At 61.3% G+C, this 14,307-nt stretch overlaps 1 protein-coding gene across 5 annotated transcripts in view; it reads right to left on the reverse strand.

Annotated features, from left to right (window-relative positions):
* Nucleotides 1–327: 327 nt before the first annotated feature.
* Nucleotides 328–14,307, reverse strand: part of TSPAN9 (tetraspanin 9) — a 196,701-nt gene continuing 182,721 nt past the window's right edge. For all 5 annotated transcript variants that reach the window (XM_070049362.2, XM_089303802.1, XM_070049360.2 and 2 more), the window contains 6 exons: nt 6,550–6,741; nt 6,180–6,254; nt 5,604–5,705; nt 4,778–4,912; nt 4,516–4,599; nt 328–3,243 (listed from right to left, as the gene is read on the reverse strand). In XM_070049362.2, the coding sequence (XP_069905463.2) occupies nt 3,172–3,243; nt 4,516–4,599; nt 4,778–4,912; nt 5,604–5,705; nt 6,180–6,254; nt 6,550–6,741 (660 nt within the window). In that variant the 3' untranslated portion in view covers nt 328–3,171. The remainder of the gene's footprint in view (nt 3,244–4,515; nt 4,600–4,777; nt 4,913–5,603; nt 5,706–6,179; nt 6,255–6,549; nt 6,742–14,307) is intronic.

Consider the following 14,307-nt stretch of genomic DNA (forward strand, 5'->3'; position numbering starts at 1 on the left):
CCTGGCTTCACCTCCGTGCCCAACACACTTGGAAGCCTGGCAGGCAGCCTGGCACCATGACAGGCCAAGGGCACCAAGGTAAAGCTGGCCTCTCCAGTGGAGGACTTGGGCCAGTGCACGGCCTCCTGGAGTGGGTCCCCAGGAAACAGGGGTGCTAAGGGCAAAGACGCACCCGGCTCCAGTAGCTCTCCAACCTGAGCTCTGGAAGGCAGCTGCAGTCCCGGTTGGGGGCGTGTCTAGAGCAGGAGGACAAGTGTCTGGTCCCCTCCTGGGTCCCCACACCAATCACTCCATGAATCACGAAACACATGCCAAGGGACAGCCTGCTTGTGCTTTGACACGTTATCAGTTTTTATTTAAAAACATGCTAAAAACATGGTGTTCCATAAAGCCAGGGTCAGGATGAAGGAAACCCACAGATGCGGCATTGCAAGCAGAAAAGTGCATTGAAACCAACCAGCGTGCGTTCCCGGCTCTCCTGGGCTAGGTGGCAGCAGGCCCCTGAGGCCTCACTGCCTCCAAGAGCCCATTGGGTGGAGAGGGGGAAAACGGGAGAAGGGGAGCCCGAGTGGGGCCGGCCAGATTGCGGGACAAGCACCTGGCACCCAGCCCCTGGCCTGTGCATGTCCCTGCTGTTAGCACCTCCACCAGACGGTGGGCAGGGGGCAGGGGAGGAGGGGACAGTCGCCTCCATCCACCTGGACGGCTCTTCGGCCACCAAAGCCCACAGCAGTGGCCACCTAGCTCCAAGCCAAACCAGAACATGTACAGGAGGGTCTGGCCGGAGGGAGGGGCGGGGGTCATGGGGGCTCCGACACCCGCTGCCAGCACGTGAGGGCGCTCTCGGCCCCTGCCCACTCACCCCAGCCACGACCCAGCAGTAGGGAAGGGCCGAGTTCTGCAGACTTCCGGAGGCTTGGGGGCCTTCTCTGAGTCCAGTCTGCAAGGTGCCCGGGTCATTGCCGATTGAGCGCTCGCTCTGGCTTTGGCGAGGCGGTGCAGGTGATGGGATCCACTCTTCCGAACTCTGACCCAGTGAGATCGCAACCGGGAGACACGGAGTCGCAGGGCCACCCTCACTGGCAGCACCCAGTGTGGCCTTCCAGGAGGCGTGGGGACCACTCTGCAGGACGGGTGAGGGGCTCAGACCACCCACCCCGTGCACAGAGATGCTCCCACAGTAGACTCTGCATGAAATGAGGCCGAAAAGCAGTTTGGGGACCAGCAGATGAGGCTCTCCATCAGATGGGTGAGGTGGGGGCCGCCCTTGAAGCACTCGGGAAATGAAACAGTGCACTGGGCCTGCTGCTGATTGGAACAAAACCCAAACCTGTGCTGCTGGCATCAAGCACGCCCCTTCCCCCAACGCTCGTCTCCAGCCAGTTCCCCCCATGACTGCACTGGGGGCTTCCTGGGGAGGAATAGGAGGGCAGAGGGGCCAGTTTACCCAAACACCTGCTTGTCCCCTCTTGCTGTTTCGGGGCACTGGTCTGCACTCTACCCCCTGGCTGAACCTCCCTCCCTCCTCTCCACTCCACTCCCCACCAGCTGGCGTCCTGAGCACACCCCGAGTTCTATACCCCTGGCCCCGACTGGCACGCTACTTTGGGGTGAATGCAGGAGCTGCAGGTTGGCTGGGCGGCCCTGTCTCAGCTCTGGGAGCAGACAGGCACAGGGCAGGGGGTCAGAGAAGAGACCAGGCCCGGCTGGGGAGGCAAGGCGAGGAGCCACACAGTGGAAGGCAAAGGCAGCGGCCCCCAGCAGGGCCCCCTCCAGGGCTGCGTGCGAGACCCCAGTGAGCCAGCGCGTGGCCTTTCTGAGCTCAGGCCTTTGGATTCTTGACTTCCAACTGCAAAATGTTAAAGGAGCCCAGGATGGGTGCTGGTGGCTGACCCCACCGCACCTATGGCTCGAGCGCCCAGGGCTGTCTCTGTCAGGACCCGGGGGGCAAGATGCAGCTTGGGCTTTCTGGATTTCTTCTCTTTGGGACCACCACCCACCCAGGGATGCCCCTGCTGCTGGCAGTGACGCCCAAGAAAGGAGCTGGGACCGGCATGGCCATCGCTCCCTCTGTGCCAGCAGCCGTGACTGGGGCGCCGCCTCCCCCTCCTGGTGGCCACGGGTCCTCTGCCGCCCTCTGAGCAGCCATGAAGCCGGGAGTGCCTCCCCTTCCAGAAGCAAGGAGACCCAGTGAGCAGCATGTGAACTAGAGAGGTATCTGTCCGAGAGTTTCTAGCAGGAATGTCTGTGAAAATACCGGGGTTTGCAGAACCTGTTGCGGGAAAGCCCGCGTGGGGTGGAAGAGGAGGCAAAAGGGAAAAGTCAAAAGCTGCTCACAGAGGGAAAAGCAGGAGGACCCGGCCAGCTCCCGCTGCAGCCGCCAGCTGCCCTGGAGGGTGCCCTGCCAGCGCCCCCAGCCCCGCCCCGGCCCCTCGGCCCTGCGGGATGCTCCACCTCGCCTGCTGCACCCTAGCTACTGCCTCGCCCCTTCTAGCACCCCAGGGGGTGCATCCTGAGGGTGGGTCTGGCCCAGCTCACGGGGAGCCTCCTGAGTCCTCTCTCCCTGACCCCCACCCTCTGCCAGAGAAAAACCAAACCATTCAAGAAATCAAACACAGTAAAAAGTTATAAATCAGAATCGCTAACCCTAAACTTATCTGAGGGATAATATTCCTGAATGACTGTAATCAGAGTAAAATAAAATTAAAAAAAAAGTTATACTATAAGGTATAAAAAGCCTGGGCAGGATGTTCCTGGCGCAGACAGAACCCCGCCCCTGCTGGCTCTCCCACGGGTGGCCACGGGCAGGTGGTGGTGGCCTCCGCTGGGGGCCATCACCCCCGCTGAAGCGGGGACCAAGTGTCAGCGTGAGGAGGGGCAGGGGGCTTCCCCCTCGAGCCCAGCCCCAGCCCCAGCCCACCCTGTCTTTGGCAAATACACAGGGGCAGCAGATGCAGGAACCCAGAGGCCTGGGGTCAAGGTCTCTGTGCAGCCCACTTCCCGGACCTTCGCCCCGCCCCACACAGTCTGAGGCCTGGACGGGGGTGGGGGCAGGGCGGGCTGGGGCTGGGGGCAGGGGTCTCAGTCTGGAGAGCATGGGCTGGCCACACGAGGTGCAGCTCCTCTTCCCTGGCGGTGCCCAGGCAGGGGCTGGGGGCCCGGCAAGCCGGCTCACGCGTCATACTTCTTCCCCGTCCGGTGGATGTGCTGGAAGAGGGTCATGGAGAAGGCCATGCCCAGGATCTGAAAGACAGCAGGGAGGGCTTCAGAGGGGGGCCCGGTGGCCTGGGTTGAGGCCTGGGCCTCACGGGCCGCAGCCCCGAGTGCGGTGCACACAGGCCCCCGGGGGGAGCTGCGGCTCAGCCTCACAGAGCTGTTTGTGCAGAAAGCCACGGAGCCTGGCCGGGACCTCCAACAGGCTGACTTCAGAGGCCGCTGTGAGGACTGGATGCCCGAAGAACCGTCCCTAAACCTCGGGTGGGGAGGAGGGAGGTGACTGAGACCACCAAAACCTCCCCAGTCACTTCTGTTTGCTCTGGGAATGCATGAGGGAGGGGTCTCACCCATGAGGCTGTGCTTACGCCCGAGGGACTACAGAGGTACTCTGGAATAGTAACTCAGAAATGGACTGAAACCATGGGCTGCGGCCAGCGTGTGAAGCCACTGCTTACGATGCCAGAGTCCCTATGAGGGTGTGGGTGGGAGTCCCAGCTGCTCCGCTTCTGATCCAGCTCCCTGCTAATGCTCCCGGGAAGGCAGCAGAGGATGGCCCAAGTGTTGGGGTCCCTGCCACCCATGTGGGAGACCCGGATGGAGTTGCAGGCTCCTGGTTTCAGTCTGGCCCAGCCCTGGCTGTTGTGGGCATTTGGGGAATGAACCAGCAGGTGGAAAATCTCTCTCTCTCTCTCTCTCTCTCTGTTGCTCTGTCTTTCAAATAAATTAGTAAACAAATCATTTGTAAGAGATGATCTTATTTTGGTGAAAAATGTTTGAATATCACACATACAAGAGATCTTCACAAAATTCATGAAAATGCATATAACGAAGAAAATCATATATAGATTTAAACATTTTTAGCACCAGAATAAACTTACCTTTTAATCCCATTTCCCCCCAAACTCTGTACAGTGCCCTCGTGCTTGTCTGTGTCCCTGGAAGGAAGGGGGTTGGTGGCCCAGAGAGGAGGAGGCAGAAGGAAGCAGGTGGCCTTGGGTCACTGCAGATGGTGCCAGGGCACAAGCAGTGAAGGCAGTGACCAGGCCACAGTCATGTGCCTCCCACAACTCCCACAGGTCAGCGCCGGGGCACAAATGGCCTGGACAGCTGGGTGACTCCAGCTCCAGCCTCCTGGTAGGCCCGGTCACCCTGTGACGAGCCCCATGGCCGCCAGAGCCCTGCCTAGGTCAGGCTCTGCAAACCAGCACCGCTGGGCTAGGAGGCGCCTAGGGACATCCCAGGCGTGGCACCCGGGCTCCCCCCACCCCAAGCTCAGGTGCGGCCAGGCACGTCCCTTACCTGCATGATGAGCACGCACATGCCCACGGTGCCCAGCACGTGCTTGTTGTCATCAAACCACATCTTCACCTTCTCGTAGCAGCCCTGGGGAGCGAGGGCCACGGGTGACAGTCCTGCCAGGACAGCGCGCACCCTGCGGCCCAGCCCCTGCCCTGCCTGCTCCTCCTCCCCACCTCCCCAGCCCACCAAAGGTTCCACCTGCAAGGCCCGGCCACACAGCCTCACCCCCATCCCCTCCCTGCCCTGCCCCGCCCGGCCTCACCGTCTTCCACAAGGCAGTGGTGGTGGCATTGCGCCCGCAGCCCTGGGAGTTCTCCATGCAGCAGCGGTCGGGCACTGTGTTCTCCCCCAGCACCGGGTACCAGTCTGTGTAGTCAGTGACGCCACAGCACCGCATCTGCCAGGTAGGGACGCAGAGGGCCGTGGGTCACACCTGTCCCACCCTCCCCAGGGCCGCCTTCTGTGCCTGCCCTGGGCTTCAGCTGGACTGCAGGGGAAGGCGGCGACTGGGAGAGGACCAAATGCCCCCCCATACCAGGCAGTAGAACCCAAACCCTCCGGCTCATGCACCACTGGCTGCCGGCCCCCCTGCTGCCCTGCCCCGGGGGCTTCACACGGGGCATCAGGAGCACCAGCTTGTTTTCCCCTTGGAACCAGATCCCCTCACCCAAGCCAAGCACCACAGGACGGGGCAAGCCTGGTGCTGACATGAATGCTGGGGGTGGGCATCTGGCCCAGCGGCTAAGATGCCCGCATCACACCTCCAAGTGCCGGGGATTTGAGTCCCTGCCGCAGCTCCTGACTGCAGCTTCCCGCTAATGGGACCCTGGCCTGGGCTGCAGGCCTGGCCCTGACCACTGCGGGCATCTGGAGAGTGAACTAGAGTGGGCAGGAGTCTGTCCCGCAGCCCGGCTCGCTCGGGCTACCTGCTCCGGGCCCAGGTCCTGCTTCCTTCCTGCACTCTCTCCCCCACCCCTCCCCGGCCGGGTCCTGCTCAGGCAGTGGCAGTGGGGCAGCTCCCACTGCTCCCCACCCCACCCTCGGATAAGCTCCGGAAAGGCCAGGTGGCCGGTGGGCCCGGCCCTCACCTCGGCCTGGATGATGTTCCAGGCGTTCTTGAGCCCCACGTTGTTCTCGGTGTTGTAGAGCAGCAAGCCCTCCTTCAGGTCCTTCTTGGCATTCTCATTCACCTGCCGGGGAGGGGCGGGGCTACGGGTTGCCAGGAAGTACCTCTTGTCCACCCCTTCCCCCAGGACCACCAGGACAGCTGGCACCCGGGGTCTCTCCCAGGAGCGGAGAGGCAGGTGGTCTGGGGGTGGGGGTAGGCTGGAACACTACAGGTGCAAAGCCGCAACTGTTCCAGGTGTCCTGGTCCCAGGCCAGCTGTGCACACAGCCACCACCACCCCAACACCTCCCCGAGGGCCCCTCTCGATGCACGGTCACACAGCTGTGCTCAGTGACACCCGCACAGTCCACTGCCTGCCCTGGGTAACTGGGTAACAAACTCCCCCAGGCTCGTGTTCCCCGCACTGCCCCACCACAGCCTTCCACCTGCGTCTCTCCACCTGCCTCTCGCAACTCTCTGGGCTCCCATCTCCTTTCCTCACACGAGGAAAGGACGCTGGCTCTCCCAAGCCCAAGGGCACCTTGCTGCAGGGTTACCTTGTCCATGTAGACGAAGAAGAGGATGAGTAGGATCAGTTCTGCCAGGAGGATGGCCAGCAGGACGATGAAGAACTGGAAAGCAAAGGTCAGGGCTTGGGCACCTGGTGGTGCTGGTGGCCGGGCACGCGCGCAGAGCAGCAGGGTGGGAGGCAGGGAGCATATGGCCCCAAGCAGGGCTTCCAAGGAAACCCACACACCTTACCAAGGGGTGGGAGGGACCGCCAGGGGCAGGACTGACCAATCACAAGGAAGAGGGGCATGGTCAGACAGGAAACAGTCCAGGAGCACCTCCCCTGGGGTCAGGCTGGCCGCCCAGTCAGTTGAGTGCGGGGAGAGGCAGGGTCTGGGGGTTTGGGGCCCAACTTACACTGAGGAGGAGGCACTTGTTTTCCTTGATGGCCCCCAGGCAGCCCAGGAAGCCCGTCACCATGACAATGGTGCCCATGGCGATGACCAGGTTGGCTGCAGACAGCGAGGGGAAGCTGGGGGAGAAGGTGGCGAAGTTGCCCTGGGACACGGACAGCCAGATGCCCACTCCAAGCAGCCCGCAGCCACAGAGCTGGAGAGAGAGGAATGCCCATCAGCCCAGCACAGCCCTGGGTCCACCACGCGCCCGGCCGGACTCCGAGATGCGGGCCAGGGGAGAAGCGGGCTGCGGCCAGGTATGGTCCCACACCACAGCGCACCAGCTCAGCATCCAGGCCCAGTGCCTCTGTCTCTACACTTGGCACTGGACTCAGCCTGGAGAGGATGGAACTGGTGCCCACAGGTGGGGCAGATGGGGTTCCAGGGGCTTCACAACCCCCACAGAGTCACCCCAAGGGTCAAATTCAGGGAGACACAGGCAATGAGGCCAGCACTGTGGAGGAGCAGGTAAAGTCAACCGCTGCCCATATGGATGCCAGTTCAAGCCCCAGCTGCTCCACTTCTGATCCAGCTCTCTGTCTATGGCCTGGGAAAGCAGTGGAAGATGGCCCAAGTGCTTGTGCCCCTACACCCATGTGGGAGACCCAGAGGGAGCTCCTGGCTCCTGACTCTGGATTGGCCCAGCACTGGCTGTTGCGGCCATTTGGGGGGGGGGGGGTTGAACCAGCACAGCAGATGGACAATCTCTCTGTCTCTCCTCTGTAATTCTGCCTTTCAAATAAATAAATTAAATAACTAACAATAAAAGAGACAAAAGCCCGTGACAAACACCCGAGGGACCGAGGGGCAGAGGTTCCTCTGGGGAAAGGTCTCTGGGGTGGGAAGGGGGCCTCAGGGTCCGATTTCTCCAGAGGCTGAAGAGTGAACTTCCCATAGGTAGGAAAGAAAAGCACTCATCAGGCTGGCGGAGGTGCAGCATGTGGCCGTCTGCAGCTGCCTCGGCCATCGATCCGAGAACGGCAGCCGCAGACATGACTGGCTGGAACTCGGCTCTCCCGACAGCACCCCTGGAGCTGCCAACCCCGCCAACCTCACACGGGAGAGCTTCCGTTTCACCGGCTGCCGATGTCCACGTCGGAACGGTTTCATGCTCCGTGCAGCTGATGCTTGCCCGCCCCGTCTGCCAGCCCCAGGGCCGCATGTGCTCTGTCTGAGGAGCCCATCAGCCAGTGACACACCTACAGCATACAGCAGCTTGAACCACCAAAGACCACCACCACTCTGAGGCCGGCTTCCAGGCAATCTGCTCTGGCTGCATCCAGCCAGCATCTACCACAGTATACCCTGGTGCCAAATAAGTGCTACAGGGGTTCTGGGCAGAGATGCCGGCTGGAGGAAGCAGTCCCAGAAAGATGGGGGCATCTGTGAGCAGCTGAGGGCCAGCTACTGAGCTCCACGAAGGGTGGACGTGAGTGGCGCCATGGGAGCCACGGGAGCAGGTTCCCCACGCGGTCCTGCCCAGCGACATGATCTGCTCTGGCTGCTGCTCATCAAGGAGACCAGCGGAGGGCGATGGGGGAGCCTGGAGAGCAATCAGCAGATGTAGACAGTGCAGAGGGTGCCCACCCCATGCCGGTGGTTATCAAGGGCAGCAAGAAAACCATGCAATCGGAGATACACCTTGAAGGTGTTATTGACAGGGCTTGCTGAGTTCTGAAGAACAGGTGAGATTTTGATAAACGGGGGAACCGAGAGCTGGCCCAGGCTGTGCCTGGAAAAAACTGAGCTGACTTCCCTATATTTCTGAGCCAGAGAAGACTCACGGAGCTGCAGGGTAAGAGGAGTGGCTACCTGGGTCCCCCACACTGTCGTGTGGTCCTGGTCCCCCTGACCCTGGGGCAGCCCCAGGTAGGATCGGGTCAAGGCTCCCAGGAGACGGGTGCCCTCAGCCCAGAGCAACACCCAGGTGGGGCATCAGCAAGCTCTGTAAGGGGAACGGGAGCCACCATCTCTGGCAACCACAAGGTGGTGCTCCAGACTGGCTCAGAGCCCTGTGGTTTGCAGGGGCCACGTGGAGCCTTGTGTGCAACTTGTCTCTCTGACTTTCCTCAGTCTGCTCAGTTTCTAGGCTGCCGTCTCAATTTTTCTCTCATTAATCACACCCTGGGAAATTCATGATCTCCATGCTGAAGACCGATGGCTGTAGAAGCCAGGCCCTGGAATGAGTAAGCGGACAACCCGCTGCTGCAGACGCTCGCGACAGGTGGAAAAGCAGCCCACAGAACAGGCTGGCTCAGGGCGCCCCAGACTTCAGATCTGGGCCCTCTCAGGGTCTGGAGAAGTTCTCACAGGAGCAGGGGCCTGGTGGAGACACACTTTGTACCTCACTCTCAGCTTCCCTGTCTCAGGGGAGCCTCTGCTGGCACTGGAGTGGTCAGATCCTCCCAAGGGCCAGCCACCTCCCTCCCAGCCAGTGCTCGGGGCTCACCCCGCTGTCCTACAGATCGGCCCTCGAACTTCCCAAAGACCCAGCCCTGGGAGGACGGAACTGGTGCCCTGTGCTGCATCCCCTCTCGCTGCCTGTCCAAGGTCCCAGGTAAGATCTGCTGCCCACAGGTGGGGCAGCCCCATCAGCAACCTGTCTCAGAGCCCCCAGACCCGCTGCTTGCCCCAACCCAAGGATGACTGCTGAGCCATGAGGCCCAGCCAGGTGCCCCGTACTCCCGACTGCCTTGCCTATCTTCAGACGACCCAGCACCTGAACAGCCTCCAGGCAAGAGGGAAACCTCAGCCAAAACCACAACTGGACCTTTATTTTATGGACAAGGGGACTGAGCAGGGGTGTGGCGTCCCAGCCACCCTGTGGGATGGGGCAAGATCCTGGCTTCTGGCCCTGGGTTGCAGACTCCCAGCCACGTTCCCCAGGAGGCCCGTGAGCGCTCACCGAGCCCCTGTCCTCCTGGCACACACCCAGCATGAAGGGACTGAGTGCACCAACCCGCCCGGCCCCGAGCCGGCACCCAGCACCCGGCTCCCGCTGCCCTCCCTGCCTCCGGCCTCCTGCTTAGGCAGGTGGAGACCACAGATGCTTCATGCACAAAGGACTTCCCAGGCCCACACGTCACTGGGAGTTGAGAGACACTGCCCTGGACTCCCCCCGGGGCCAGGCACCTGCCCTCTGGCTGTCAACTCCGGAGATCACAGCTCCTGGAGAAGATCCTGCGTGTTCCATTCAGGCTGGAGCAAGACAGAAGCAGTTAGGGGCTCGGAAAGCAGCCAGAGGGAGGGGGAGACCGCAGACACGGAGCTGTGGCAGCGTCCTGGGGAAAAGCCTGCCCTGGACAGGCAGGAGGCTGACCTCCAAGGGCTGAGCAGATACAGGGGGAGGAAGCAGCAGGGCAGGGGAGCAGCCCTCAGGTGGCCAGCGCCAAGCAGAAGAGGGAAGCTAGGCCAGGGGTGGCACAGCCGAAGCTTGGTGCCGCGACCTCAGCTGGTGGCCTCTGGGAAAAATTCCCTTCCAAAACCAGAGGGCTGTCTCAGCTGAGATGACCAAGCTGTAACCGAGTCCAGGGCAGGAGCGCGTGGGGCAAGGCTGGGTGACTCAGGCAACTGGGACCCAGCCAAGGTTCGCACTGCTTGGCCCGAGGTCATAAGCCACCCAGGCCTGGGGGGTGGCCCTCGCCTGAGCGAGCCTCTCCCTCCCCACTGGCCCAGTAGAGGGGGGCCCTGAGACATTTCAAAGTGGCTTTCATTCAGGGCTCTCGATGAGCCCAGGTCCAAATTTGGGAAGATGAACTCCGACCCCTTTTGCATGGCCTGCGACCCCTTTTGCATGGCCTGCGGCCTCCCCTAAGGGCTGGGATTTGGGTCTGTTTTGTTTGGGGTTGAATTCCCAGAGCTCAAGGAAGTACCTTGGCCCTGGCCATGTCTCTGGGTTCCCCTTCTCCAGGGCTATCTCGTCTCGGCCCAGCACTGACCCTGTAGAAGGAAGAAGGGAGCAGGCCCCGTCACACTGACACACGCACAGCAGGTAAAGCCGGGCTGTGGACATGCAGCGAGCCGGGGGTCCGGACTCATCTAATATATGAAGCCTGTTGTGGTTACCCTAACACCCCCATGGCACTTCCCCCATCTTTGGTTGTTTTGTCACTTTATGCCTGTCCTGGGTGTGAAACACGATTAGGACCCCTGGTGGAACACACGCTGAGTTTCAGGCAGGGATCCCACTCCTCACAGTTCCCCCTCAAGCCGCCCTCCCTCCTGAGCTTCTGGGCCCAAGGACACCCTGCTTAGAGGGCGGGACAGCTGCCACCCACACCACACCCACATTCTCTCCCTGCTTTGGATCAGGCCCTTCCCAGGGCCGGGCCCCTGAGCCAGGGCTGCACCCAGAGCAGCACATCAGGGGTCCTCCCCACCCTGCCCCAAACACCAGCGCCGCCAGGACCCAGGACCCTTTCTCTTCCTCCGAGGGGCCCAGAACGCGCCTGGAATACTACTAGCCAAGTATGTGTTCAATGCATGAACGAACAAATGAATGAGAGGACAGGTGCGGAGGTGGGGAGCCAAGCAGGCAATGGCCCGGGAATAGGACCAGATGCAGGAATGCAAAGACACCTTACAAAAAAGAAGCCCCTGTGCAGCTTCCTCCCCACCCCCAGGCCCCTGTACACCCCACCCGAGTCACTCACCTAAGCTGCCCTGAGCTCCACACTGACCTGGGAGAAGTCGCCCGCTCCCCTTGTCCCAGGCCCCACCCTGGGAAACCATCACAGCTTCTGGCGTACCTGCAGACCCCAGCGAGACACCCAGGCTCCTGGGCCAGATGCCACTGGCGGCCCCCAACCAGATCCCTTTCCCTGCCCCCCACATCCCTTCTTTGCTCGCAGCTTTTCAAGTGCCAGGTCTCAGCAGTCCCTGGTGCTTTCGGTAAGCCAGGACCAAGCCCAACATTTCATGGCATTTAATAAATTAGTGGATGCAGAGAAAATAAGAGAAAACCAAGAGGGTTTTAGTTGCGCGGCCTGACGTGCTGGCCGGTAATGAACTGGCACAGCTCTGGCCTGCTGGGACCCTCGTGGTGGGGAGTGCAGACCATCAGTCAGTGTCAGCAGTGGGGCGGCTGCTCTGCATTTCAGACGCCCTTTGCCTTCGAGGGGCCCTCGCAGCACCCGAGAGCACTTCTGATTCTGCACGGAAGGAGGTGAAGGGACAACATGACACAGTCACATGCAGCAGGCAGGGGGATGGCAGCCCGGTGAGCCACTGGGGGAGGCAGCCGGGGGGGCCCCTGGGGCTTGAGGGTTCACTGTCCAACACTGCACCCCACTCACTCTTTTGTGCAACCCTCATTAGTCAAAAACCCACATCCCCGTGGCCAAGACCCGCACCAAGAACCAGCGTGATGCGTGGGGCTGCCAAGATCTGAGGCGTGGAGCTTACATCTCTCTTCCCCAAGTCTCCTTGGGGCTGCATGAAGGGCCCTGAGCTGTGGCACCGCTGAGGCCCCCTTCACTGCTCACCTGTGCCTCAAACTCAGAGCCAGACCCCAGCTGCAAGAGGGGCAGCCCCAAGAGCAGAGGCACCGCTGGCCCTCCCTGCTCTTAATGACCAGCCTGAGCCCATCGGCTGGGCCTCGCTGACCCACGCACACTTGGAAGCCAAGCGGCCCCACGGCCTGCACTGCTCTCTCCCAAAGCCTCCGGCATCTTCGCAGCTTCACAGTCCCTGACACTTGCCAGCTCGCATAGATGACAGGAGGATCACACCCCTGTGTCTGGGCCTAATTTTCCTCCCAATAAACACTACGTAAGGCATTTGCATAACGACAACCCACTTACATCTTGATGATTCCAGAATGGGGTAGGTTTACGCCAGGGGATGTCCAAACACAGCCAAGCTCATCGGCTATCGTATTTGGGTTTTTTTGTTTGTTTGTTTGTTTTTGACAGGCAGAGTTAGAGAGAGAGAGACAGAGACAGAAAGGTCTTCCTTCCGTTGGTTCACCCTCAAAATGGCCTCTACGGCCAGTGGGCTGTGCCAATCCGAAGCCAGGAGCCAGGTGCTTCCTCCTGGTCTCCCATGCGGGTGCAGGGCCCAAGCACTTGGGCCATCCTCCACTGCACTCCCAGGCCACAGCAGAGAGCTGGACTGGAAGAGGAGCAACCTGGACAGAACCGGTGCCCCAACCAGGACTAGAACACAGGGTGCCGGTGCCGGTGCCGCAGGCAGAGGATTAGCCTAGTGAGCCGTGGCGCAGCCAAGCTATCATATTTGGGAGTCACAAGTCTCTGGGGCCAAGAAAGGACCCACAAGTGCCAGTCATCTCCAGCGAGTTCTGCAATCCCCTCCCCCACCCACCATGGAGAGTGGTCCCGTTACAATGCCTGTGCCTCTCACACTCCAAAATCCTGCTGAGTACTGGGGAGACCCCATCTGAGACTCAGAACCACCCTCTAGTAAACAGGGAGGGGTGAAGCCCAGTCAGCAGCAGCCCGGGCCCTCTGTGGGCTGCACAGGGGGCTTGGTGGCCTTGATCTGTTTGGGCTTCCTGAGGGACACAGGCCCTGCCCCAGGCACTTCCTTCCAGCAAAGCGTTGCTGGGTCTCTAGGGTGGCTGTCCCCAGGGGCAAGGAGAAGCCATGTCAGTCCCTGGGTGTCAAAGACTAAAGGGCTAGGTACCGAGAGATGGCAGCTGATGCCTCAGGAGCAAGGAGTGGGGTGAGCAATTGGGAAGGGTGGTTCTACTGCTCTGTCCAGACTGCACCCCTGCATGGCTCAGGCCTCCGCTGGGAGAAACAGCTGCAGAGCAACACAGCGCCCTCCCGACTCACACCTGCATGCTCGTCCCCGAGGCCAGGCGGCCTGCTCACACCTGACAGCGGCCCGGTCAGACTTCTCCCACTCGGGGGGCCGGACAGGTGGCGTGGCCAAGCTCAGAACCCCTAAAGGAGCCTGATGGATGGAGGGCTGAGGCCAGCAGTGGGGCACCCCACCACAGCCCACCAGAAGGACCACAAAATGACATGTGGCTGGAAAGCTAGAGCAGTGGACAATGCAGAGCACCTGCCGGCCTCACAAAGCAGGAGGCATGCTTCCCCAGTCGGTGCCTCCCAGGGCAGGGCAGGGCAGGGCAGGCCGTGCGTGCCTGGGCAGCACGGCACGCTCTTCCCAGCAGGCCATGTCATGGGCCAGTCACACACAGGATGCAAATGAAATGGAGTGTGGACAGGTGCTGAAAGAATGCACACACAGGGCACGCTTGTGTCTTGGGGTCCCCAGGTGCCCACCAGCCTGTCCAGCTCCAAGACACAGCCACAAGACCACGAGATTCTGCTGTGTGCCCTGGTTCCATCACAGAAGGAGAGGACACGGTTGTTTCCCACCAGACTGGGGCAAGGTCACAGGCAGGCGGGGGGGGAGACCTCCTAAGAGGGAGACTCACGATCCATGGTGAGTCTGTCCTCTGTGCTGGCCAGACGCGGGCCCTTGGCTGGGGGCGTGGGGTGAGGGCGTGCATACACTCACAGAATACAGTGTGGAGCTTCAGCCACCCAAGCCCAGTGACACTTGTAGCCCGGTGCTAGTGTGGGGAGGGGCTCTGTGCTGGAGTATGGGGCAGGGGACACAGCTCCCATCACCTGTACCCCAGGGCCCAGGGAGGAGGCTGAGGGGACAGCCTGGGGCCATGTGCAAGGTTCAGTCTGTGCCCTTGGGCCCCTGCACATAGGGAGAGAAGTACCAAGTACATCCGGGAGTT

The sequence above is a fragment of the Oryctolagus cuniculus genome, chromosome 9 (assembly GCF_051225735.1).
Source record: "Oryctolagus cuniculus isolate XC-2025 breed Fujian yellow rabbit chromosome 9, ASM5122573v1, whole genome shotgun sequence".
Classification (NCBI taxonomy): Eukaryota; Metazoa; Chordata; class Mammalia; order Lagomorpha; family Leporidae; genus Oryctolagus; species Oryctolagus cuniculus.